Source organism: Microtus oregoni, unplaced genomic scaffold (genome assembly GCF_018167655.1).
Source record: "Microtus oregoni isolate MIOR12 unplaced genomic scaffold, Mior012 000082F_ref0000272, whole genome shotgun sequence".
NCBI classification, from domain to species: Eukaryota; Metazoa; Chordata; class Mammalia; order Rodentia; family Cricetidae; genus Microtus; species Microtus oregoni.
This window is the reverse complement of record NW_024544542.1, coordinates 1,999,439-2,026,438: the sequence shown is the minus strand read 5'-3', so window position 1 is coordinate 2,026,438 and position 27,000 is coordinate 1,999,439. Positions and strand designations below refer to the sequence as shown.

The 27,000-nt window shown below is 37.1% G+C and overlaps 1 protein-coding gene across 6 annotated transcripts in view; it reads right to left on the bottom strand.

Moving 5' to 3' along the window:
• Positions 1-27,000, bottom strand: part of LOC121441864 (nucleolar protein 4) — a 356,406-nt gene that overhangs the window by 60,942 nt on the left and 268,464 nt on the right. For 3 of the 6 annotated variants that reach the window (XM_041643188.1, XM_041643190.1, XM_041643193.1), the window contains exons 7-9: positions 21,449-21,628; positions 20,530-20,721; positions 2,275-2,388 (exon numbers count right to left, since the gene is read on the bottom strand). In XM_041643188.1, the coding sequence (XP_041499122.1) occupies positions 2,275-2,388; positions 20,530-20,721; positions 21,449-21,628 (486 nt within the window). The remainder of the gene's footprint in view (positions 1-2,274; positions 2,389-20,529; positions 20,722-21,448; positions 21,629-27,000) is intronic. The other 3 variants (XM_041643194.1, XM_041643189.1, XM_041643192.1) reach the window with 2 other exon arrangements.

The window sequence follows — 27,000 nt, the reverse complement described above, 5'->3', positions numbered from 1 at the left end:
GCAGTCTCTCACTGGTATGGAACTCACCAGGTAGGTTAGACTGTGTGGCAAGAGAGCACCAGGGTCCGTTCTATCTTGCCTCTCCAGCTTTGTAGCTACCAGTACCTGCCACTATGCCCAGGGTTTTCCTGTTGCTTTGTTTGTAGGTTATAGGGATTGAAACGAGGTACTAATGCATAAAAGGCAAGTGCTTACTGTCTGAGCCATCTTCTCAACTCATAAGATGTAATTTAATACATTGGTTTCTTACTTATTACATGCATCTTAAGACTTGTAAACCTATTTAGGCAAGAATTACATCCATCTTGAGACTACTAAATGTATATATTTCTATTTCAAAGTAGTCAACTTTTCATGATACAATCACCATGTTCTAGCAAACAAAGAAAAATAGAATTGAAAATCTGAGAGCAGAGTCAAGGGGTCACTGGTACCTGCCCATCCCAGTCTAAGGAACAGTAGCAGGCAATCTCATCCCTAAATATTGCTGGTAGTTTTTCTTTAATTGGTGGGTGCTCTAAGAAAACAAGCACTAGTCTTATGTAACGACCTTTAACAGTGACAGCACAAATATTAACAGTAAATGACTAGCGAGGTGAGTGTGGCATTTCTACCGCTCGAGATAACCAAGCATATGGTGCATAGACACTTAGCTATATAAAGACTTACCAAACCATCACAACAACTCTGAGTTCAATATATGTCTTTATCTCTTTTACAGCTTACTACAGAGTGCAAATATATTCCAGAGTCAGTAGGTGCTGCGTGTCACTGTTCGTCAAGCAGGAAAGTCCTTTTAATTCTAGAATTTGAACATTTTAGTTTTTAGAATTAAGATCTTTTCTCAAATGGACTTAGTCTGACAAGAGATTACTACATCAGACATTAAACTATTGGTGGTTATCTCTAGCTTCACTGCTACTGAGATAACGAAAAAGGACCTAGATAGGAGAACCTTCTAGGTCGACCTCATTGCTGCTTATTTTGCTACCAGAAAAAATGCTTAGGATGTATCATGAGTCCTCTTTTTTTAAGGTGCTTGTGTCAACTCTTGAGAATTAGGACTGTTGCAAATATTTTTTCTCATTAGGAGACTGAAGCACACAGATATGACCTAGCTGGCTGTCAATCAGTTATTGGGAGATATGAGAAGCAAAGTGAGTTTGGTTATTCTACAAATACACAAGCTAACCAGATGGCAATGTGTATAGTACTGTAGCCTAAATTATGATAAATTTCACCAATATAAAGATGATAAATCATCCAAACTGAAGAGTTGGGCATACAAATATATACTGATATCACCATTAATAATTCCAAAATTGGCATTTTCAAATAGTTTTTATCGAACATTGATACTACATTTTGTTTAGCCATAGGCTTCATTTTTTGCAATTTTGGACTATAAATACATAATATTTTATAATAATCAGTACATAAAATAATGCCATTCTGAAGCATCTAAAAGATATTCTAATCTTGAAATAGAAGGCTCTTTTTGCATGCTTGAGAAAAACTATTGAACTAGCAATTTACTCTACAATCATCTCAGCTGCAGTAAGTGTGAAGGACCCACTGTATAAAATTTAAAAAGTCAGAATAAAGCAAGCCTTTGTAGGTAGCTTATAATGTAACACAGTATAATTTAGATAATTTACTGTGGATAATTAAGAAAGGATGACAGTAGAGGAAGAGAAGTCTATTGTGTGGGTAGGAAGGAAAGACAGAAAAATACAGAACTAAAAGAGCTACGAAGAAAAGCGCTGGTGAACAGTGTACCAAATATGCACCCACTGCACCACACACTTCAAGCCTCAAGAATAGAGTTCTCAGATATTTAATTAAGAAGAGTAAATTTAGGACATGGATATCCATTAGATTAGGTCCCCATTTAAGATTTTCTAATCTTTCAGAAATTATCTGTACTTCGATTATCATCAGCACAATCTATTGTCATTGGTAGTATAGTAACCCCCCCCCCCCCAGCAGTGTAGAAGTATATGACAGTACAGACCAGACAGCACTGAAGGTAGGTTCATTTTCATTACAAATGAACATATTTGAGTCACGGTGATATACGGCAAGGTAAATTTGAATAATATGATAACCAATCAGCCAGAACCTCTTAGTCAGTCATTAAATTGGTACAGGAAGCTTAATTCAGTTTTGCTATTGCCCTCTTTCCACCACAGATTTTTTGGTTTGGTATGAATGGATCAGCAGAGCATTGCATTTTTCCAATCCGAGTCTGCACTCCTCCACACTCCTCAGTACCTGGGCTTTATCCAGACGCATCCTCTTGGCAGCATTTCTACTCTCGCTTTCACAGGCTGAAGCCAAGATACTCTCTGCAACTGCTGAAGTAAGGTGGGAAGGGATAGGTCGAGACTAAAAAAGAAGAGAGAAAGAATATGAAAAATTATTAACAGTATCATTAACAGACCACATGTCAGAAGAGCTCAGAAGACCACCAACATGGGCAGGAGAATCTATTGCAGTAGAGGAAATGAAAATCGTAAAGATGGAAAATGAGAGCTAGTTAGAGGTTAGAGCTACAGCTGCTACACAGACACGCCATTCATTCCTGTGCCTCCGTGGCCACAAGTACTTATCCGGAATCATTGCCTTGGAGTATGAACAGGCAATGGCAAGACTGCTGACCATAGTTTGCAAATAAACATGCCCATTTAATCCTTTTATGAACATGACAATGCACAAAAATTGACAGAACAAAAACAACCAACAGCGCTGTCACAAAACAAAGAAACAATAACAAAAACCTGACACCACACCATGCCAAAGAATCTGATTTGTTTTTAAAAAAAAAAGTGTGCGCACATGAGTGTGTGTGTGTGTGTGTGTGTGTGTGTGTATGTGTGTGAGCATCATGTACATGGAGGCCACAGGATCACCTCAGATATTGGTCTTCATCTTCCACCTTGATTGAGAAGTTCTGTTATTATCACTGTGTTTTCCAGGCTAGCTGGTCCAGGAGCTTCCATGGTTATCTCCTGTCTATACCTCCCATCTCCTTATCAGAAAAATGTAATCATGGATGTTTGTTACCACGCCCTGCCCGTAAGCCAAACAATTGTAATGGGAATAGTGCAAATGCTTACTGAGGTTCTATTTTATGAAGAATATATATGGTTAATACACCTAGAACATTTCCTACCTTACTTAAATACAAGATAACACAGCCAGCCACACAATGATTTCTGTCTACCCAAGGTTTTTTTTGAGTGTGTGAGATTATTTCCTGTATGTTTAAATCCATGTTTTCCCTTATTTTTTAAATATGAGTTTATAGTAATAATTTTATAGGCACATGTTGGAAATATATCTTCTACATAGGCTACACAGAAATTAATTAATAGCCTAACTAAGCTAATTATAAAATGTGGGCAACTCTGCAGATCATTTATTATAATCATTAAAAAGTTTTCTATTCTTCTTTCACATAATTATATGCAAAAGCATCTAAGTGAAAGATGAAATGCTTAATGATATAGCACATTTTTAATTAAGATAAGCAAATGATAGATTAAAAAACCACATGAAAATTAAGTCACAGAGATAATAATAAAATATTGGGAAATTGAAAAAATACGTATCCTGGAAGCCTAGCATGCATTTCAGCATGACTCTTCAGGGATTTCAAAGCCTCAGCACAAAATTTATATGACTATTTACTTATTTTTGGATTAAAAATATCATTGTGTATGTTGAAGCCCACGTGTGTGAGTGCCAGGAAGCACATGGAAGTCAGAAGATAACTTCCAGAAGTGGATTTTCTTATGCATTGTGGATCCAGGGGTTTGAACTCAAGTCTTGAGTGTAAGTTTTTAACTACAGAACAATCTTGCTAGCCTCACATGGGTATTATTGGTTAGAAATCTCTCATATGGTTCAGACCTTTTTCACTTTGTCTACAAACGTGAACATGCCTCTATTGTATAGGTTCCATTTTATTGACTTTTCCATGTAAAATGTGCTTTAGAAAATTGAGACACAAAGCTCACATCTGAAATAGTACTCTAGAACAGCTATAGAGTCCACAGTGTTTTAACATATAGAGGAAGAAATTTCTGCGGTATTGAAATAGAACAGCTCTTATGCTGTATGACCTAGAAGGGAAATTTTGGGTTTTTTTCAGCTACTTCCTTGCTGTTCCCACTTCCAGATCATACTCGCTGGGTCAGAAGGAGGGGTGGCCCCAGGGTTTCTCTTCTGATCCTTCCTGTGTGCTGTCTGGAATGTTGGCTAGACATCTGACAATAAAGAACCATAAGGTTCAAAAAGTCACTTTTCTAAAATACAGAGACGAGAGAGATACTGAAACAGTAGGGGGCAATGATCGATGTGTTTCTGAGGAAAATTATGCCAGGCTTTTGCTTCGAGAACAGAGAGGGTCAAATGAGGCAAACCGAGGCGAAAAGTTCATTACAAAACTTGTATTGTTTCATTTCACTGTCTACTTCAAGTATGGCAAACAAAATGTAGCACAGTGTCAAATATACATTGAACAATAAAATCAGTCTCCGATCAAATTATGACCACTGCCTGGCAAAACAATAGAATCTAGACCGTATGAAAACCTCATGCGTTTTGCTGCCTGCAGAATTTCCTTTAAGGTAAAGTTATAGTAGAAGGTGGAAGAAAGTGCATTCTATTATGAAAAAAATAAATTATTTGGCTTGTAGCTGGTGTTATTCAATTGGGGGTTATGAGTTCACAAAGGTCTATCTGCATTATTAGACTTTTGTCTGGTCCCAGGAATGGAACTGATAAACTCAGTTACATACCAGCAATCCTCCTTTTCTTAATCCAATCAGTAGCAATCACACAGGGTACAGACTTACATACCTCTGTTTCTTGTCATCTTTAAAGTTCTCTTTGTTGGGTATCTTTATTCCAAATTGGATATAAAAAGTTATAAAATTCAGTAAGTTGATTGAATTTTACTAATGAGCATTCAAGTTTCTTAAATATGTGTTGTTTTATTTCTTGTAAAAGTTTGTTGAACAAGAACAGAAAGTACAAGAAATATTTTTATTTGAAATTATTCCATAGAAATTCTTTCTGTTCTTTAATTTAAAAGAAATTCAAAGAACTAAGCCAGAGCTGTAGCTTTCACTCTGAGAGTAAAGCTGTATTTCATAAGAACTTACATCATGTTCTTTTGAGAAAGTCATGGGGATTGAGGGCCTTTCCCACATGTATGACTGGTCTGGTCAGGCACAAGGAAAGAGTTCTACCTGAGTGGAACAAGTTGTTCTTTTAAGGTTACCTGACAACTAAAAGTCTCAGACTTGGGGAGAAAATTAACTTCAAAACAAAAGCAATCATACTCTCTTCTAATGAGTGTAGATAGATACAGACCTACAGACACAAAATTGATCACAAATAGATTTTTTTTTTATCTGCCCTACTTATGTGACAGCCATTGATGGCCTTTGGGACAAAGTCACAGGCATAGTTTGTTTTCCTCGGAAGTCTGAAGAAACTGGAAGCCAGATAGATCAATTCGCCCTAGGACAAACACCTACTTTTAAAAGTTAGGCTTCCTGGATTTCAGTTCACCATTCTTTCTTTCACATTGTATTGCAATTAGCACTTCTAAATAATTAATGGTTAATGAAATAAAAACCTTATCTGCAAACTGACGTGCTAATTCAAAAATAAGCAGATAGAAGTCAGCCTAAATTTATACTATAATCCAAATTTATTCAAGATCGTTGGACAGAAGAGAAAAGTGAATTAGCAATTTGCAATGTGAGATGTTTTTTAAGATCCTCAAGTCTCAAATGTATAATCTATGTGTGTTTCTAAGCAGAATCCTATGTCATGTGAATATAATTCTGAGATGACTCTCAATAATAATTCCTACTGGGAACTTGGGATTAACATAACTTAATATAACATAACATAGCTTAGATTCATCATCTAACTTTCCAGTCTTCAAGAAAAAGTATTTACATTATTCATTCTTTAGAGAAAGCCAAACCAAAGCTTGGAGAGAATGCATAACTTGTCCATCTCCATTAATCATACAGATTCCCCGGGATTCAAACATGTATGATGGCAAATTGTAAATACTTTATAGTAAAGAATTATTTTCACCTGATAATTCTGGTGAGCAAATACAAACTGGAAGATACATCATTGCAGCTAACCTCATTCTGTTTCTGAACAAGGAATACATTTGGACTTCTCTAGCATCTTTATTTTGGGGTGATTTAAATCCTTCGCTTACACTTCTCCACTAATTCCTGAAGGCTACGTTCTGCCACAATCTAAAGTCACAAATTTTTAGTGTTACTGTATCCAGAGGGCCACTCAATTACTTCACATGAACCAAGCAGTTGGGCTTCATTTCATGGCTGCAGTGAAGGCTTAGGAGGCTCCTCACGAACTAATAAGCCATAGAGGCCTTTGATTCTAACATTGTTGAGACCATAGTAAAGGTCTGTATCTACTACATCGTTCAGGGATACCTCACCTAATGACAATATAGCTAAGGTAAAAACCATTGGCTTGATTTTTTCTTGATGATTTGCCTTTTATTTATTTCCCAGCTCAGTTATTCATATCAAGAAGGTGAGAAGAAAATAAATCTAATATTCTGTGGTATTACGTGAGGGCACAATGGTACCCTGAGTCCTCTCCTCCCTTCTGTCGTCAAACTTAACAGCTGAGGACCCATTCCAGGTTTTCTTCTCTAGTGGTAATGTTACTTTAGAATATGCTAAGGGCTTTATTCATATTCTAACAATGGCAAAGATTAGGTTTCTCTCCCTTATTCCTAACACTGGTTATAAGTACAAATGTTTTCATGTGGTAAATGAGTCACGACCAAAGTGCAAAGACTCTAAGGAAGAATTTGTAGAAAACAGCACCTCTCCTGGTGACTGTGATTTTAGTAGACATACTATGTGGTGCATGTATCTTAAAGGAATATTTCTGGCATTGATTAAAATGTAGACAAATGTAGCTGGGCAGTGGTGGCGCACGCCTTTAACTCCAGCACTCAGGAGGCAGGTGAATCTCTGTGAGTTTGAGGCCAGCCTGGTCTACAAGAGCTAGTTCCAGGACAGGCTCTAAAGCTACAGAGAAACTCTGTTTTGAAAGACCAAAAAAAAGAAAGAAAGAAAGAGAAAAAGAAGAAAAAATTGAGATGAGACAAATGCTTCTGTGTGTGTTTGTGTGTGTGTGATTTATACCTACACCAGAAATTTGCTATTTCTCCCCCTCCATGTGAGCTAAACTCTTAGTAATTATCTCTTCATAATTAACAGTCATTCTCCACTGGATCCCGAGCTGAACTTTTCTCTGCACTGTTCCTCCAGTCATAATTATCTGGGTTCAAATCAGTGGGGTTGTGTCACCCAACAGATGGCTAAATGGTCACATGGAGCTTTGGAGTTAAAAAAGTCACATTTTAATTGGAACTTAAGATGTGATTTCTGTTGGCACCATGGAGATGTATCTTCCTTTTCAGAACCAGGGGAAATGTAGCAACAAATGGTGCCAAGTTTTAGCTTTAGAAATACATATTAAACAACCTTAAGATGCACTGGTGTTTGGGTATACATTTAAGATACTGTAGAATTACACAAAAGTTTCAAAAACTCAATAATATAAATCTACTTATGGGATAATATCAGAGTGCTCTGCAAACTCTACTTCTTAAATGCACCTCAGTTAAGTATTAGACACATGGAGAAGCAGCTATGACATCCACCGAGGTTGTGAATAGAATGTGCTCCCAAGACACTTAGAAAACATGATTCAGTGATGAAAATTTAGGTAGCATCTGCGAATTAAGAGTTTTCCCTTCTCTTCTGGTTACTTAAAGAAAATCATTATTTAGGAACATGCTATTTATTTGATGTGAACACACTCTGTTTCCCCAAATGGTATATCAATGCAAAAAGGCATAATCATAAAGGCTGCATAAAAATTTAAGCTCCTAAAAGGCCCCCTTTATTTGATGGACTCTATGGTTCATAGACACTAGTATTATAGAGATAGGTTATTGACTGTATTGGACTGACCCAGGTATCATCCTTTGTTTATTTGCTTCTTTTGTTTTTTGTTTTGTCTTGTTTTTTAAGACAGGAGTTCTCTGTGTATCCTTGGCTGTCCAGGAACTCAATCTGCAGATTATGCTGGCCCCGAACTCACAGAGATTTGCCTGTCTCTACCCCTGAGTGTTGGGATTAAACGTGTGAGCCACAACAGCCAAGCTAATACTACCTTCTTTTATTCAACAAATATGTTTAATGAGTGTAATTTTTAAGTCAAAAAACTCTAAACTTCAGAGAGAAACATATACAACTTTAATGCTTATAACTTCTAGCTTGTACTGGTACAGCGTCTAACGCATAGGTTTTAAAACATTAGCAATAGATTTATACTTTGTTTTCAGGAATTCTGAAGTATTTTTCAAAACATTGTAATAAACATATGACAAAGAGAATATTTAATGTTATTCCCAATTTCTGTGAATGTTTTGAAAGGCTAACATAGTTGTATTTACACAGTTTTCCCAGGGTGCACAGACTCTGAGTGCCATGCAATAAGCAGAGTTGCATTCCACCATGGTCTCTGGGCTGCGTCATCTGAAACCTTAACTACAGGTAACTTGAGATTTTAAACCAAGACTTGGGAATGTGGTGAAAATCTACTTTGGCTGTCCTTAGTAGTGTCTTTAATATAGTTTTGATAAAAATGACAAGCAACAAAGCTGTACTGATTTCATCTGGCTTCCTGCGTATTGGTCAGGAAGTTATGGAAGTTCATGGATTGGTTCCCAGAATCTGGCCCAAGAGGTCAGCATATGACTCAAATAGGTGAGGTGACTCAATGTTTTTCCGGGGGACCTGAAACTTGCAGTTAGAGGATTGCTTTTAGGCTGCAAGTTTTCAGAAGTGCTGAGCACATTTCCAGCAGATAGAAAGGAACGATCTGACAGATAAACTACTACAGAGAAACACAGCTAAGAATGGAAGGAAATCAAACATCAGCTGTGGCCAAGGGGTTTATGGGGGAAGAACTGGCATCATTATCTTGAGAAAATTACCTTGATTAATTTTAAAGGAACTGAAAACTATAGTTTAAACAAAAGTATAATGTAAAATAATTGGCATTTTGGCTTTTAATGTAAGTTTACTTTATATTGTTCATTCTGGATACATCAAAACAGTGCCTTACTATAGTGGATGCTGGCCTTGAGTTTACAATAATCCCTCTTCATGGCCCCTCAGTGCTGAGATGACTGATATGAACCACCACATATACTTCAAGCAAGAGCTTTCATTTATGAACTAATGATTCATATGTCTTGACCTTGATTTTTGAATATTATTGGTCATGAACAATGTTGTTTCATAAATAAATTGGAAATTAATGTCTTGCAGCTTCACTCATAGCAGCAGCATTTGACTAATGCCAACAGATATTAGAATTGGCCAATATGCAAGATAATGAAAATACCATGTTATCAATTCTAATCGGTTCGCCCTTCACTTTTAATCTCTACTAGGAATGTCACCTACATCTGCAAACATTTGGTTATATATTATTACACGTAACAACACAGACTTGTACATCATGGCACCTTTTCCCATCACCACTAACTACAGATTGATTCTCTTCAAAGACGGTCACTACTGTAACTACTAATTCACAATATTTACCACTTTCATAAAAAAAAAATCAATGTGCTGAAAGTCAAAAAGGAGTTAAAAATAAGTATCAGGTAAACTTCTTTAGAGGAAAAATTTAATTTTTAAATGTATGAATCTTGACATTTAGTTAGCAACAGGTTTTAGAAATTAACTCCCAAGACACTGAAGCATTGTCACACAGTAAAAGCCACTTAACTCTCACTTCCTTTCCATCACAAAGTAACAGGCTATTTAATATCTTTTCATTCATTCGCTCCTTCACTCAACAAGTTTAATCCAGTTGAATGCAGTCTGTTAGCTGTCAGGAGCAAGCACTAGCACTCTGGAAGATGGTGGGGATGGCACAGAGATACACAAGTTGAAAAGCACAGTAGTCAGAAACTGCAGGAGCTGAGACTATATATTGGTAACGACAATACGACAAAACTAGAGAAGATGCACAGAAAGTGAAATCTGCACATAGAAGAAAGAGACTGGACTCTTAGAAAGGTGATTTAGCAGATGAGCACACATCTGGTCCAATCCTATTAATTCATAGGGTAGAGACACCTAGTGGATTTATAAAAGCGGGATTTAACCTGAGGTCTAAGACATGATTTCACTCTCTCACGTGCCAGGCAGGAACTTTGGCACCTCTTATTTCAAGCAATATTGGTCTTCGTCTTTATGATAAGTATTATCATTTCATTTTATCCAATGAGGAAGCTGAGGTTCAAGGAAGCAAGTCCCACAATTTGCCAAAACGTAGAATGCAAATTCACTGGAAATAAAATCAGGGTCCTCCATTAATTACTTGTCTTCAGTGCTACTAATTGCCCATTGTTTCCGGGTATATTTTTCTCCTTGCTCTGACCTTTCTTTGTGAGAAGAAATTTTAGTATTTTTATGAAGCTGGTTGCTTTTTCTATTATTTTCCTTTACTCACAATTAACGTGGAGTTTACTCAATATTAATTTGTAAGTTAAATGGAGTTTTGCTTAAAAAAAAGAGCAAAGACTAAACTGTGGAGCATATTTTTCTTAGTAGTTTACTAAGTAGTTTACTTTACGAGCCTTTCTGACATTATGTGGGCAAGTCTTCAGTGTGATCAGTATGATGGTCTTTCTTTTCCAAATAGTTCTTTCTTCCTGGTAAATGTAAAGATTTCTTGGTGCTGCTCTTGTGTTATTGTGTTAGTATTAGGTACAAAGTTGATTTATTTGTTGGTTAGGTATGAAGCTGACTTCTTACCTAGAGGCTTCATGGTTTGATCAATTCAGAAAATTTGTCATTATGGTCCCTAAAATATTGCCCCTTCTTTTTTTCTAATTTCTCCTCAGGATTGCTAAATAGATCTTTCTTTATTATGGCCAGGTTCTTTTTCCTCCATGTCTACCTTCTTACAAGAAGGTAATTTTCTTATTTATAGATTCTGGTTATCCCTTTTCTCCTTGACTAACATTTATATTCTATTTGACCCACCTAGTAGGGGATTAAATTCAAAGCATAAAATGCCTGGCAATTTTACTTCCAGAAGACAGAATTGAGGCTTTTTCCCCTTATTTGAAGTAGCAGCTATTTTGTGGGGAAGGTCTTCAGTTCACACACAGTTCTCAGTGTACTTTCCTGCCTGATTGTTCTGAGTTGGATGATCGCTCAGCCTCCAGTCCCAATTTTTTCTGTCCGTGTTCTCTGACTCTATCTTCCAGGCTGCTATCCTATTCCAGTAAGTTTGTGTAACTGTGGCTGTATGCTTCCTAGCTCTTTTACAAGTTTAGATATTGACTTGTGTTGCGGGAGGTCCTTCCGCTCCTCCAATTAACCAATGACCTTCCTCCATCAGACTTGTTTTTATTTTGTGGTAGATATTTTTCAATTCATATTTCATTCAATATTTATGTCTATAATGGGAAGATGAGGGGTATAGGTAGGAGTTATTCTATAATACTTAACTTCATGTTTAAACTAAGTGATTTCATGATGAGTTATTGTGACAAATATATTTGAATTAAATAATAATTATAGTAAATTTGTTAATATAATATATTATATATTATATATAATATATTGCCATATTATTATTATTTAATTCAAACATAAAAAATAATGGGCAGAGGGTAACCATAATCCTTGAGAAAATCCACAGAACAAGAGACTAAATATTAAGGAAAGCAACAGTAATTCTCTATGATAGACTGTGGTATGAAAAAAAAACTTGATGGTGTTAGAAGAAAAAGTAGATAATTATGTGACTGTCAGTCAAACATTTACATACATTATCACATATAATGGCCCAACGGAGCAGCCATTTCATTTAGAAAACTGAGTCTCTGAAATATATTATGATCCAATTAGAGGAACTGAACTAACACAGGAATTAAACTCAGATCTCCTGGCTTCAAAAGGTTATGTTTAAGATCCGAGTTTTTTACTATGTTTTGAGTTGTTGAAGCTGCATACTTTGGAAGCCAAAATTGAGGAAGGTACTCTATGAGCAAAGATCCTGGGGTCATAGAGTGGGCCTCTTCAGTGCTGAGTTCCTAGAAGCAGTCTGAGGTAGGAGAAAAAACCAGTTTCACCACCAGCATTGATTTGCAAGTGAATCTGAAAGTGTCTATAGAGATGTCAAGAGAAATAGGTTCAGGGGTTTCAAATGTTTCCGTAGTGTATTTTCTAACTATCTACATACCCACTTTTCTTCGCATTCATTGCTTGTACTCTAGATTTTGATTTATTTTGTTTTAGTTTTGAGACAGGGTCAGTCATCTGATGGATAACAGGGTGCCCGTGAACTCTCTAAATATCAAGGAGAGCAGCCTTGAACACCTAAGCCTCCTGCTCCCACCTAGAGTGCAGAATTTACAGTTGTGCGCCACCACACCAGACTTTACTTTTTAAAACAATCAATTATTTTACTTTTATAGCTTTGAATTTTATTTTTCTTAAAAAAGACATGAAGCTGTAAAAATCTCCAGGCATCTATAACATTAATTCTGCTCCATTTAAGGAGAGTGAATACACAGACTTTTGTAAGGTACAAGCAAGGAGGCAATCTAGAATACTGTGCAGTAAGATAGGCACAAGACATGAAGGACTGAAATCGGACACTACTGTGTTTATTTGGAAATTTACCACAAAAAGAATAAACAGTATTCGGTGACCAATGGCATCTCATTCTGAATTTTTAGGCAGGGGTGAAAATGACAATGGCAATGTTATCCAACATAAACCAACTAGAAAGTGGCAGGTAGCATTTTGGTAGATAAAGTAGCCATGGAGAAAATGTGTGATGAAAATTAAGGATGCCAGTGTGCCAGCGCACTAACTGATCAACATTTGAATGAAATTCCAAACCTCTACTAAGACTGTTGCTCTACTGTAGAATAGAGTACCGTGCACTGAGAAAAACTTGCAATTGTGGTTAGGGTGTCATAGAGTCCATGACCAAGTATGCATTAAAATGCCATTCCCCAAAGATAACATAGGTAAATGGGGAGGCAGGGGAGCAATAGATAAAGAGCTAGGCATTGATGTATGGAATACAACGGTGGGATTTGGTGCAAAGGAGTCGCATGTCCTTTCTAAGAATCAATCCAGTAGTAGGGAAGTAAGAGCCAGAGTCCAAAAGCTATGAAAATGGTTGACGAATGCTCTAATCTGTGAGGTAGTGTGTTCTGAGGAAACTGAAGTGGTATCTATGGACAGAAGTCCTCATTTTCAGTGAAACAAACAGAGCATGTAACAGGAGGACATGGATGATAAGCAATGTTCTGAGGAGGTGGATGAGGAGGGGAATAGGTGTGGAATGATGATTTATTCAGAGGAAATAAGGCTGGACCCTAATTCTGTAAAAACAGTGGAACGCACAGGAAACTTTAGATAATTCCATGGTGTGTGTTTGTGTACCAGTGTGTGCACATGCCGGAGGCACCGCCCACTTTCTCTTAAGACAGGATTTCTCACAGCAGCAAGTCTGCAAAGTAAGCGGATTGCTTGATAAGTGAACCCTGGGGGCATGCACGTTGGTTTCCCCGGAGTTGGGATTATAAGCACATAGCACTGAGCCAGCAGTTTTTTCATATATTCTGGATTTAACACAGGCCGTTATGCTTGTGAAGCAGGAACTCAGCCAAGTCAGCCATCTCTTTACCCAGTCTCAAGTGTTAATACTTCCTATGTAGGTTGTTCGAGGAAAGTTTAAGATTTAATATATGTACAATAATAAAGGCTTCGTTGACAGAAACCGTTGGAGTTGAACATGTAAGAAATCAGTGACATCAGAGGGAAGATATCAGAATTACTATGGAGCACATCATAGTTTGCCATCAAATTCACTGTTGTGAGTGAACTACTCAGATCAAGTGAAAACAGCCCACCGTGTACTCTGTTCTATGACTGCAATAGTAGGAACTGACAACTACATGATGGAGGAAGGTCATTGGCTAATAAAGGCACTGCCCTGGCCCATTTTATTGGTTAGAGGATAGGTGGGAGGAGTAAACAGAACAAAATGCTGGGAGGAAGAGGAAGTGAGGTCAGAGACTCCACAGCTCTCTCCGGAGCAGACGCCGGAGAGAGACGCCATGCCCCGCTCCGGGCATGAAGCTCCGACCCAGGATGGACTAGGCTAGAATCTTCCCGGTAAGACCGGTTCTCACAGATTATTAGAGATGGGTTGATCGGGATGTGAGAATTAGCCTGTAAGTGCTAGAGCTAAAGGGCCAAGCAGTGCTTAAAAGAATACAGTGTCTGTGTAATTATTTTGGGGCATAAGCTAGCCGAGCAGGCGGCAGGGGTTCTGGGAACGCAGTTTGTGTGTTGTTATTTCGGAGCATAAGCTAGCCATGTGGGCAGCCGGGTGTGGGGGACGCAGCCCTGCCGCCCCATATTACTACAACTACAGAGGGGGAAAGGGCATAGAAAGCAGTCGGAAAATTCAAACCACATGTGTTCACTAATTAGCATCTATTAAGGAATTGGTCACAAATTATATACATAAGTGAATATGTGTGTTCATGTAACTAGAAAAATAATGTCCATAGTTAAAAGTATAAAGATGCGACAGAGATGTTGCTAAGAACCAGTGTGCTGGGTAAACGATATTGTTGATAGAATTTTGAGTTCAAGAATCACTTTAAGATATTTTAATTAATTAATTGTGTGTGGGGGGAAGAGAGAGACAGAGGGAGAGTGTGAGAACGAGACTGAGCGAGCAGATGCACAATGTAGAAGGTACAGGTTAAAGTCAGAGGGCGGTTTCCAGGGGTCAGTTCTCGCCTACCTTTAAGGCACAGGTTATTTGGCTCTTGTTGTATCTGCTGTGCAGCACACACTGAACCAGTTAGACCAAGAGCTTCCATTGATTCTCCTGTCTTTGTCTAGCTGTTGGCATGTTGAAATTAGATGTGCATCCCATATCTAGATTTTTATATGGGTTCTAGGGATCAAATTCATGTCATCAGACTTGTGAGACTAGGCCTTTTCTCACTCAACCATATCCCTAGTCTTTTGATACATGTTTGTCAACCGTGCTTGAGAGTGAAGAGGAGATACCACTGTAGCCTGTGATACGTCATCAGGGAGTGAAAGCAAGGTCTTTGCTTTGTGTGGCCTGTACCAAGCACAAGAAAAGCATAGAAACCACTACATAGAACCCAGATTTTCTTTAACACTAAAGGATCGCTTTCTGCTAGTTTCAGAGTTCCACTGTTTCCTTGCCTCTTTAAAAATTGCTGCCTAACGTTCCCCCTAAAACAAGTATGCTAACTAAGATGGAAGTATGTACAGAGACACAGACACAGGACTGCTGAGACTTTGACGACATCTAGCTCAGACTTCCTGACAGAGAGGTCCAAAAATGAAGACACTACACTAATAGCCCTGGCGGTGAGGACTAAGGCAAGACTCTGCTTCTTCATAAGTGCTTCTGCCTGCATCAAACTCTAAGATAATCTTTTGAAATGAAGTATTTTAGAATGCGTATGTAGTAATTATGTGGATTGCATCATCAGCAAAATTTTATATAAAAAAATACTTGAATAAGGCTTATTTCCACAAGCAAAGAAACTCTCATTAAACAATCAGGAATGTGATTTTTTTAAAGGAGATGAGGTCATTGAATTCAGCTGTCTATGTTACTTGGACTATATCAGTAAGGACACAATTGAGGATAGAAGAGGTTATTGCATTAAAAGCCACTTTTACTGTATTTCTACTAAACATTTTCATGTGAGCTTTACAGAAACACTTATATGTCTACACAACAAAGGTCTCCGTGCAAATATAGGAAACAAAAAGGAGAACTAGTTAGTACAAGAGGAATGTTGGTAGGCATCAATCCTGTCTTATTATAGACTTGCTCTTGTCAGTTTCTAGTATAGCTATTATTGAATTTAAGATCACAGCCCTTTGGAGAAACTGATTCATTTCCTGGAATGACTAACTCCTGTTCTTGAGAACAGTTGCTGAAGTAACTTAAGGGTCAAAGCCACACAGTAGAAATCAATAACAATTTAACACACAATATTTTTCGAAGGTTCAATTTAGTGGCTGCTTAACTCACTGAGTTTTTACAGTCTGAGAATACTAACTGGACAGTGGATCAAAATTATTAGGTATATTTTTCATTAAACAAGCTCTATTTCTATTTCTATTTCTATTTCAATCTATTCTATTCTATTCTATTCTATCTATTTTTAATGCTTAAGATGCCAGGGTTTGAGTTTGCTGATAAGGACTTGGTGGAAATTTGTGGCCAGAAAATTTTGCAGTGATTCTAATTCATGTGTTAGAAACATTATGCAGAGAAAAAAAAAGAAACATTATGCAGAACACAACACAATGTTTTTTTTTCTACTAAATCAATCAAAATTTACTAGGTCTGGATAATTCTAAGAAAATAAAAACTCATACATGCATATATATATGTGTGTGTGTAGTTATGTACATATATTCTAGTGTTTGTTTAATGTGTTTAATGAAGCTTATTAAAAGTGTTTCAGTCTTCTAAAATCCACATTTACACCCAGAGGTTAATAATGTCCTTGGCCAGAGACACTTCCTTCTGCACCAAATGACAGTTAATGTATAGACTCATAGTTGGTGAAAGTACTGAGAATAAATAACCGTTGAGTATTTAGCCCTAAATGGAACATCGATATCACCCTCTCCGTTGTTCTAAGCGCATTGTAGAAGAGGTGGCTGAAAGCATTGAAGGGACAGAGGATGGGAAAGAGTTCTGTGAAAGACGTCTTCAGGACATGACTGTTGAAGTCAGAGCACCAGTGGTTACAGGCACAAGACCTATACAAGATTGGGTCCATCAACATTCCATCATGGACAGGGAAGAGGCTCACTAGGCTATGCCCCTCATTGAGGACCTACAGTCACATCACACTTGCTGTGACAGGGACAGTCACATTCTTCAATGGTGTAGTCACTGGTAAGTTGCCCTTGCTTAAGTACATAATTGCTTAACATCTATATTCATGCAGGTAACTCTAATTAAATTCAGTGGACAACAAAAAATGACATGAATATTAAACAGGAATAGATTTTGTATAGACAGAGGCAGAAAAGGAGAGTGAACATTAAGATCCTCAATTATTTGTGTTGTGATAAAGCACAAAGTAGGAATCTCATTTTGGATTTCATAAAGTCAACAAGAAACCCGTAATCCAGAGGTTTTGGGTTTCTCTGTACTTATGTGGTCTTCTGGTCCCAGGGACCCCAAGTAAATCAAGAACTAAGCCTATTGATTGGTACCCAATCTCCTTCAAATATGCCTACACTTTATAGTAACCTTTACATGTATTTAAAAACGAGTTGATTTCCTCATTGACTTGATACATCTTATAGAACAAGGTGCACATAAAAATATACTTTTTTTGAAAATGACTAAGTTTCTTCTTTTTTGTTTTAATATTTTGAATTTTAAAATCCTGAAAGTCATCTTACATAACATTTAAAAGAGTTAAGACTGCATATTTTCGTTTGTTTTAAATGCTCTGCATTAGCCACACCTCCTCTCTTTTTTCTTTTTTTCTTTTCCCCTCTTTTTCTTTCACTATTTTTTCTTTTTTCTCTCTTTTTCTTGTAAGATGACTTTGAAAAAGAATGAAATTCTATTCAAATCCCTTATTCATAGTAAGGAAACAGGCACAGAAAGTAAAAGAAACATTCAAGAGTGCCTATATAAGAGTGTGCTTCTCATTTCCGAGGAGGCGTTCCTTACTAGGGAGAATTTAGTAACAGAAAGGACAGTAATGGCTTAAGTTGCCCAGTCCATTTTCATCTACATCATTGATGTAGTTACAGCAGATCCTGCAATTCGCATTTGAGCACTTCGTGTCAGACAGAGGTCATCTCAGTGAATCATGATCAGGAAATGGTAGACTTTCCTTAGCAACAACAAGCCTAATGTGGCACATTTCTCCCTGCTACCTTTGAAGTTCTATTTATATGAGACATGCTGAATAAACAAAAGCTGAATAGATGGAAAATATTAAAGGTTAAATATTTCTCGGTAGTGTGTTTAAGTTTAGTATGTAAAACTTATATTTTGTATTAATTAAATTTTTTCTTTCATACACAGCAGAAATTTCTACTAAATTTCTACTAATAGACACCTGTGTTAAACAAATACATGTAATCAATAAAATAACAATATTTTATATGATGCAATGTCTACAATAGATCTTAGAAAAATAAAGAATGATTAATGTAATAGTATATACCAAGAAAAAAGAATTTTACCAAAGGATAGAATCTCTAAATCTCATTGAAAGATAAGTAGTGTCAGAAACTTGTAAAAATAACATTTATAAATGCTATTTTTATGTTTTCATTTTTATTAAAAGGAGAATATATGTGTAGTATAAGCTAAACTATACTTAGCTACCAATGGGAATTTTATTTGTGAGCCTAGGCTGTGGAGGCTGAGCCAACTCTCCTTTTCAACAACTGGGTTTTTATACCAACTGTTAAGTAGCTTAAATCCAGTATCAAAGTAAACTCTGTGATGTGAGATCACTTTGTTCCTTATCAGTCTTTGTTACGTGTAACATAATATTAGATAATCTATAACAGGGAAACTAGTTCATGTTCTTCAAGTGAGTTTCTTGTTCTCTCTTGCACTCTGCTACCTATATTATCTAAATCTGGACACTTGGCACTACCATTTTGCTTATTAAATGACTCGTGTACTGCAAATTTTCAATTTAACGTAAAAATCTTTTTTTTTGTTTTTTTTTTTTGTTTTGTTTTGTTTTTTCGAGACAGGGTTTCTCTGTGGTTTTTGGAGCCTATCCTGGAACTAGCTCTGTAGACCAGGCTGGTCTCGAACGCACAAAGATCCGCCTGCCTCTGCCTCCCGAGTGCTGGGATTAAAGGCGTGCGCCACCACTGCTCGGCTTAACGTAAAAATCTTAAGAACCACATTTGTATTTGAAAGGCTCTAAAACTTCTGAATAAAAACATCATAAGAAACTTTTCTTGGATGATAAATCAATAAGATATGATAATGTTTTCTTGTTTCAGATTCTTTGAAGACTTACTTTGTGCCAGAAATGACTTGCAAGGATTTCTAGGAAACACTGTCTGTACTAGCAGATGGGAATGTTCCCAGAACCAGGCACTGGAATGATTGTGGTCTGAAGAGGGGGAACCTAGCACAGGCAGGAAAGACAACTTACCCAAAGCAGACAGTTGGAGGTAGTGGATGCAGAATCCCTAAATAGATGCTCAGCATGGTTCTCCAGTACAGGAGAGAGCATCTCTGCTTTGGAGAGCAATATGAAAATTGACAATAGATGGGCTTGCCTTTACTGTCTTTTATTTCAAAAGAATTTACCTCCATGAAATTCCAAATATAAAGCCTTACATTGAAACCTATCTCTTCTTTAGCAACTTCAACCCATCACACTGAAACATCCAGAAGGCCAGATCACAAATACTAGTGATCTAAAGTTTTGTTTAGTCTTTTCAGGTATGAGGAGAGAAAACAAAATGATCAAAGTTTTTAAAATACTTTTAAGGCAGGAGTTATGGTGCAGCGACAGAGCATTTGCTTGCTTTGTAGTGTGCTGAGCCCTAGGCTGGAGCTTCAGTAACTGTTGAAAGAAATAAAGCAGCTAACATTTGAGAATGCACACGCACATACTTTGAAATGTGGCAAACATCAAGCATACAATGTCAATGTTCATTGGATTTGTATAGATAAAAACACAGTGGAAATTCACAATATTTTGTTCACTAGTTTCTACCCCAAAGTAAACAATGTCAGGCAAACTCATCTCCTACCGGCACAACGGAACAGGGTGGTGTACAGCCTCATTTATCACTTGAGGCTATGATACCTAGGGCAACAAGCATTTAGTTTGACACCTGAGGACTTTCATTTCCAAAGCTCGTCATTCGTTAGACAGCACATGCGTTCATTTCTTTACATTCCAAAGACAGGCGTTCTCACATGCCTACAGCAACAAGTGCACCTTCAGTTGAAGTCTCCTTAACCTCACATGCACTTGAGTAGTAACAGAAAGGAAACAAACACAGATGACATGTGACAATTGGCTTCTCCCTGATTTTCTCTCGTATTATCCTTATTTTCTATGAAATGTTTTCACATGGTTCTGTGAGCACTGGTCTCCCAAGAGAGTCCTTTTCATATAAACAAAGGGGATAAATGCTTGGGGAGGATGAAAAGGAAAGTGGGAATAAACGCAAGCAAATGAAAACCCCTTTGACCTGACATTATGGAAAAATAAACATAAAGACACTAAGATGGAAACAAAATAGTGCCATGGTTTACATGTGGGGTTTGGATGGAATCTAGGGCTGTGTTCAGTTTATAACTCACCATCTCAAAACCACTTCTTTTCATCCGCCTGCAGGACTTGAGGTAAGTACGGATACGTTTTCTGGCACGCTCTTGATACTCAGGGAATTGTCGCCTGCATGAGTCAATGATAGCCTGGATCTTTTCTTTGGGCTGCTTAGAGATTGGGACCATTCGGTCCAAGTTTTCATCTACAAACAGCCTGACAAACATCTGTTGGCAAGAGGGAGACAGAGGAGAAGGGTTTGGAGGGCTGCTCTCTTCTGTTACTAGCTTCCTGTCTTGATTACCGAGAGGAAAATTATTCTTTTTCTGGTTTATGCACTGGAGAATTTTGCAAATGGAAAGCCAGAAATTTTAAGCAAACACTCTTTTAAAGATTTTCTAAATGGCTGAATTAAGAATATAAATATATATAAAGAGAGAGAAAGAGAGAAGGATAGGGAGGTAGAGGAAGGCAGACAGACAAACAGACAGAAAAAAATGAAAAAAATATCAGGAAATAACAGTAGAACCAGGACATCTCAGCACCCATTACATCTGCTTTTAATGATAAATGGGACTGAGACATCGCCACACTGCACAGTGGACTCATCTCTGAGAATCAACAGTTGACTCTTTTGTCATGCACAATTAAGAAAACAAAGGAAATAACTGAGGACAAACAGGCATAACCATCTGAGGACTAGGTTGAGCCCCCTTTGGCCTAGGCGGACCTGCATACTCATACAGCATAATTCCAGTTCTCAGCACCCATTTGGCTTTCGAATTGAAAACAAAACACAGCAATTCTGGTGTCTGCTCGTCAAAGAGTGTTTCACGTGCTTTAAAAATCCTTCTGAAAATTAAACAAAGATGGTTCTCGAATAGTCACATTGACCAACAAGCAACGGCATGAAGGTGAAGTGGTCAGAACAGCCACACAATGTGGGGGACTCACATTGAACGCTTTCAGCCTCTCGGCTTCTACACCGTCTGTCTCGGTCACCTTCTCAGCATCCTCGTGTTCATCATGCTCATCTTCATCTTCGTCTCCCCTGTTGAGTGACAGGTCCTCTGCACCCCGGTCCACACTCTCATTCTTGCCAGAGTCGTAGCTGGAGTAGCTGTGTGCTGGAGACTGAAGAGAGGACGACAACGGCACTTTTCAGTCCTCTGCCTGTATCACCGCTTTATGCTTTTGTTTACATTCCAATAGTTATATGAAAATCATGTTTATGACTTGGTAGCACTAGGTCTATGGCATTTTAAATTTTTGATCGAAGTTAATTCAAATCGATTTAAGAATTCATTTTCTCCATTACACCGGTAACATTTCAAGTGTCTATAGCTGCTGCACCAAACACTTCCACCTTTCCGGAAAAGTCTATTGAACTTAGTGCTTCAAGAGTAATTACTCTTTCTACTCAATATTTATATTAATAAAAGGAACAATCTGTAATTAATATGCAATGGAGATATTGAGTCATATTTCTGAAAGTAGATATGAACTCAGTGTGCAGCCAATATGCTGTAACAATTTTCTTTGAACACATTGGAAACTGTAGAATAAGAAGATTTAGTTAAATTGTCCAGCAAAGATTTTAAAAATATTACTGAGAATAGGGGGATTAATTTATGATACTTTAAAAATAGATTTGTAGGTTATCTATGATGTATCTTAAAATATCATCTTATTTCCGTACAGTAAAAATTCATGAAGCTTCCACCTAGCTGATAAGTTTCTTGCATCTACACCTTAGCATCTATTAAGGACAGAGGAAAGTTAAAACCACATGATTTAGCGTATGCTCTGCACATTTCAGCATAATTAAAAACCTGAAAAATTAGATATTTTAGAATTCATCATTATATATTACAGTTGATAAACTCTGTAGAGTCCTGTGTATCATCAGTTCAAGATCCCATGCATATGTGTGTAAATATGACCATTCTACATCAAGTAAATGGGTTTAGATTATTTGTAATTTGGAGATACTTAATTTTTATATAATCTCATATGTTTTCTTAGGATCTAGTGAATAATTTGAGAGTTAATGTGGGAGAACAGACCTGAAGGGAAATCTTTGTAGATGGTGATAAAGAGTGTAACTGAACACTAAGTAGCTAAACAGCAGAGGGTTAGATGGCCCCACTGATACCAGCAGTTACTAAAGGCTATCCAGATGCTAAGCAGAGATGCAGGAGAATTTAAAGATGACCATTCTGTAACTGGTTTTTATTATTGACACGAAAATTTCCAGAGCTATCAAATACCATGAAACAAATAATGAACATCTTGAATACATGACAAAGAAAAGAATTGGTGTTTATAATTAGCCTCCTGGTTGCCGCTGTATTTACATCTATCCCACGAGGAGCTTTCATTATCCCAATTCTTCAGACAAAGGAACAGCTTCCCAAAAGCTAAACAAACATGTCACATCAAGACAACTGTAAATGCTTATTTGTACACAGCTCTACTTGAAGCCAAGAGCTGGAGAGAAAGTTTACAGTTCAATACATTCTCCCCCATCTCTTCTCCTCTCTTCCTCTTTCTGAAGGAATAACAGAAAATACTTTTTGCTTTATGTATGGTACAAGTTAATATTAAGCAAGCAAGCAAGCAAACAAAAGAGTTTGTTCAGAAACCCTCTTCCACCTAAAGAAACAATGCATTATTTCTATCTCCTTGTACAGTAATTGTCTGTAATTTAGAAATCCTTAAAAGAAGCATTACCTGCTATGCAGCTTCCATATAGAGTGTAATTAAGTGATTAAATAGTTTATTATTGCTGTACCCACTTCTTTAGTTGAATAAAGAAAAGAGATGGCAGTATCATTACTCAAAAACAATTAGGTTTTCGTTCCTAAAGCACAGGTATTGAAGGGAATTGTAACAAGGCTATTTTTCAACTTAATGGATAATCATATTTCAGAGTAAAGTACATTTTAAGAATAAAATACATCCAAGAAAATAAATAGTTAATGAACAAAATTTTGAAATAACATGAGAGCAATAGAATAAGAAAGAACTTTTGCTTCACTTGCCAAATACTATGTGAATAATCTCTTTCCACAATTAACCTTTATCAAGAGTTCACTAAACAATTATTTAATGAGCTTTGATTTTGTGTCAGGCATCATTCTAAGCCATATGCATATAACATAATTGAATCCTGTATAAACTGATGAAGTAGTTTTCTCAGTGTTACATAACTAAAAATGAAGTTAGGATTTGAACCCAAGTAGTATCTCTGAGAATTGACTATCTTAACGATAGGTTTTTAAAAAAATCCCCCCTTCTTACTATGAAATGACCACTTATTGCTACATTGCATATGAGAGTCAGCTCATGAAGCACTGTGTTTCAGTGTCAACTTCTAATGAGAATACCTCTTAGATGTGACAGGAAGCTCACTATATCTTTTAAAACCTATTGATAAATTTGGTTTAAGATATAAAAGTGAACATACCTTTAGAAAATCTGAGAGACAATGTGTGTGTGTGTGTGTGTGTGTGTGTGTGTGTGTGTGTGTGTTGTGTTGTGTGGGATGGAGGCGTTAAATGTTCCACATTCAAATGATGCATGGGACTTCACATTCTGCTCTAGTAGTCTGTGTGATTGAATTTCACAGGAGAACTAGCATTAACACTAGTTAATATGATATTATAAATGGCTTAATTTGGGCTCGTAAAATGGTTTGACAGGTGACAGTGTCTGCTAACAAGCCTGAAAACCTGAGTTTGAGTCCCAATTACTACATGCTGTTAGACTAGAACAAGCTTCAAGTTGTCTTCTCACCTCCATAAGCACATTGTACCCCAAACATACACATACATACATACATGCACACATACACATACTCACATAATATACAAATAATAAAGATAAGTTTTCTCTTTTCTTTTTATTTATTCTAATTTTTATTTTTAAATTTTTAAATTCATTTTACATACCACAGTTTCCCCTCCCTCTTCTCTTTCTGTTCCCTCTTGTCTGCCTCCCTTTACTCCCCCTCCCCATCTACTCCTCCTCTATCTCCATTTAGAAAGGACCACGCCTTCCATGGGTGTAAGTACAGTTGAGGCAGGACCAAACTACTCCCCTTAACCAAAGTTTGGTGAGGTAACCTAGCATGGGTAACAGGTTCCCAAAAGACAGCTAAGTACAGCAGAGACAGGTCATGATCTCACTGTTAGGAGCCTCACAGAAAGACCAAACTACACAACTGTCGCACATATGCAGAGGGCCTAGGTCAGTCCCACGAAGGCTCCCTGTTGATCCAGAGTCCATAAACTCCCATGAGTTCAGATCACCTATGTCTGTGGGTTCCTCTGTCATGACCTTAATGCCCCTGACTCATACAATCCCTTCATGTTTTCTTCAGCATGATTACCAGAGCTCTGCCCAGTGCTTGGCTGTGAATCTCTGTATCTCCTTCCATCAGTTACTAGGTAAGATTTTTCTGATTGATGGCAATCTGATTACAGTAGATGGCTAATTCAAGCACCCTCACCACTATTGCTAGGAGTCTTAGCTGGGGTTATCTTTGTGCATTCCTAGAAGTTTTCTTGGTACCAGATTTCTCCTTAATCCCAAAATGCCCCCCATCAAGATGTCTCTTTCATTACTCTACCCTCAGTCCCATTCTCAAGCCCCCAACTCACCTCCCACACCCAGCCTGCCAAACCCAATTCCTCATTTTCCCATCCCCTCCATTTCACCCCATCAAGTTTACTCAGGAGATCTCTTCTATTTTCTCTTCCCACTGAAATTCATGCATCCCTCTTTGGGCCCTCCTTGTTATCCAGCCTCTCTGAGGTTGCGTTTTATAGGACATCAAAATATCAAATAATACATTTAAATAAACAGATACAGCTCTAAACAGAGACTTCTCAACAGAAGAATCACAAATGGCCGAAATACACTTAAATGATTGTCCAGCATCTTTAGCCATCATAGCAATTCAAATCAAAATGACTCTGAGATACCATCTTACACATGTTAGAATGACTAGATCAAAAATACTAGTGACAGTTTATATTGGAAAGGATGTGGAGTAAGGGAAATACTTCTCTCCTTCTGGTAGTAGTGCAAACTTGTATAGCCACTTTGGGAATCAGTATGGTGGTTTCTCATACAACTGGAAATCAATTTTCTTCAAGACCCAGCTATACCAATCTTGGGCATATACCCAAAGGATGCTCAACCATGCCACAAGGACACTTGCTCAACTATGTTTATAGCAGTATTATTCATAATTACCGGGACTGGGAAACAACCTAGATGCCCCTCATCTGAATAATGGATAAATAAAATGTGATACATTTTCATAATGGAGTATTACTCAGCTCTAAAAAACAATGACATCATGAAATTTATAGACAAATGGATGGAACTAATAAAAAAAATCATTCTGAGTGAGATAACCCAGACCCAGAAAGACAAACATGGTATGTACTTACTCATAAGTGAATATTAGGATTAAAATAAATTTCTTAAAACTAAATCTATAAAAATAATTGAATGCATAAAGATGATAATAAGAATAGTACATAATTCCCATATGTTTGAAGGGTAATTTCATTTATCAACTGGGTAATAAGGTGGTTGAATATTCAATTAAACATGATACATAGGTGTGCCTCTCGAGAGGTTTATTTTTGAGAATAGCATTTGAACTGGTGGACTTGATAACCTAAATTGTCCTCTCCAGAATAGGTAGGCATCATCCAATGTGTTAAAGGGACACAATAGAGAAACAGGGAGAGAAACAAAAAAAAAAAATTCTACCCGCTGTGTCTGACTGCATGAGAGGAGGCAAAGTGAGATTCACTCTATAAGCTTTCCAAGTTATCTGACCATTAAACTCACATTGAAAACTACAAATGGCTTCCTTAACTGCTTGGTTTTCAGATGGAAAAATATGAAACCTCTTGTTTCCCATAATTCACTGACTCACATACTTATGTATCCATTTATCATCCCTGATCTCTCTCACTCATTTCTCTATCATATCTATCCTTCTATCTCTTTGTCTGTCTATCTATCTATCTATCTATCTATCTATCTATCTATCATCTATTCCCTTTCTGTTTCCCCAATTTTATTGATTTTTTTTCTTTCGAGAACTGCAATACAATATGTTATCCATGTTATTAGTGTTTCAGTTTTGGCTCAGGAAATTGTAGAAAGAAGTAGAAAAGTAATTAAGTCTAGGACATTTAGATATCTCTGGCAGGGTATATCTGAATACAGGAGAGAATGCTGGATTCTAAAATTAGAATGAGTTGCAAAAACAAAGAGACATATGTAAATGAGTAATCAGGGCAACTTCACAAACATATCCTACTGTCTGAGACTGCCATAGTCTCAGGTATCAGTTTCTCATCCTGATACCTTTGCCTTTCAGCAAGAGCTTCTATTCCAAAAGATGAGACTACTAACTAACACTTCATGACAAAATATCCCTTTCAAAGGCATGCATTTTCAACTTAGTCTTTACAGGA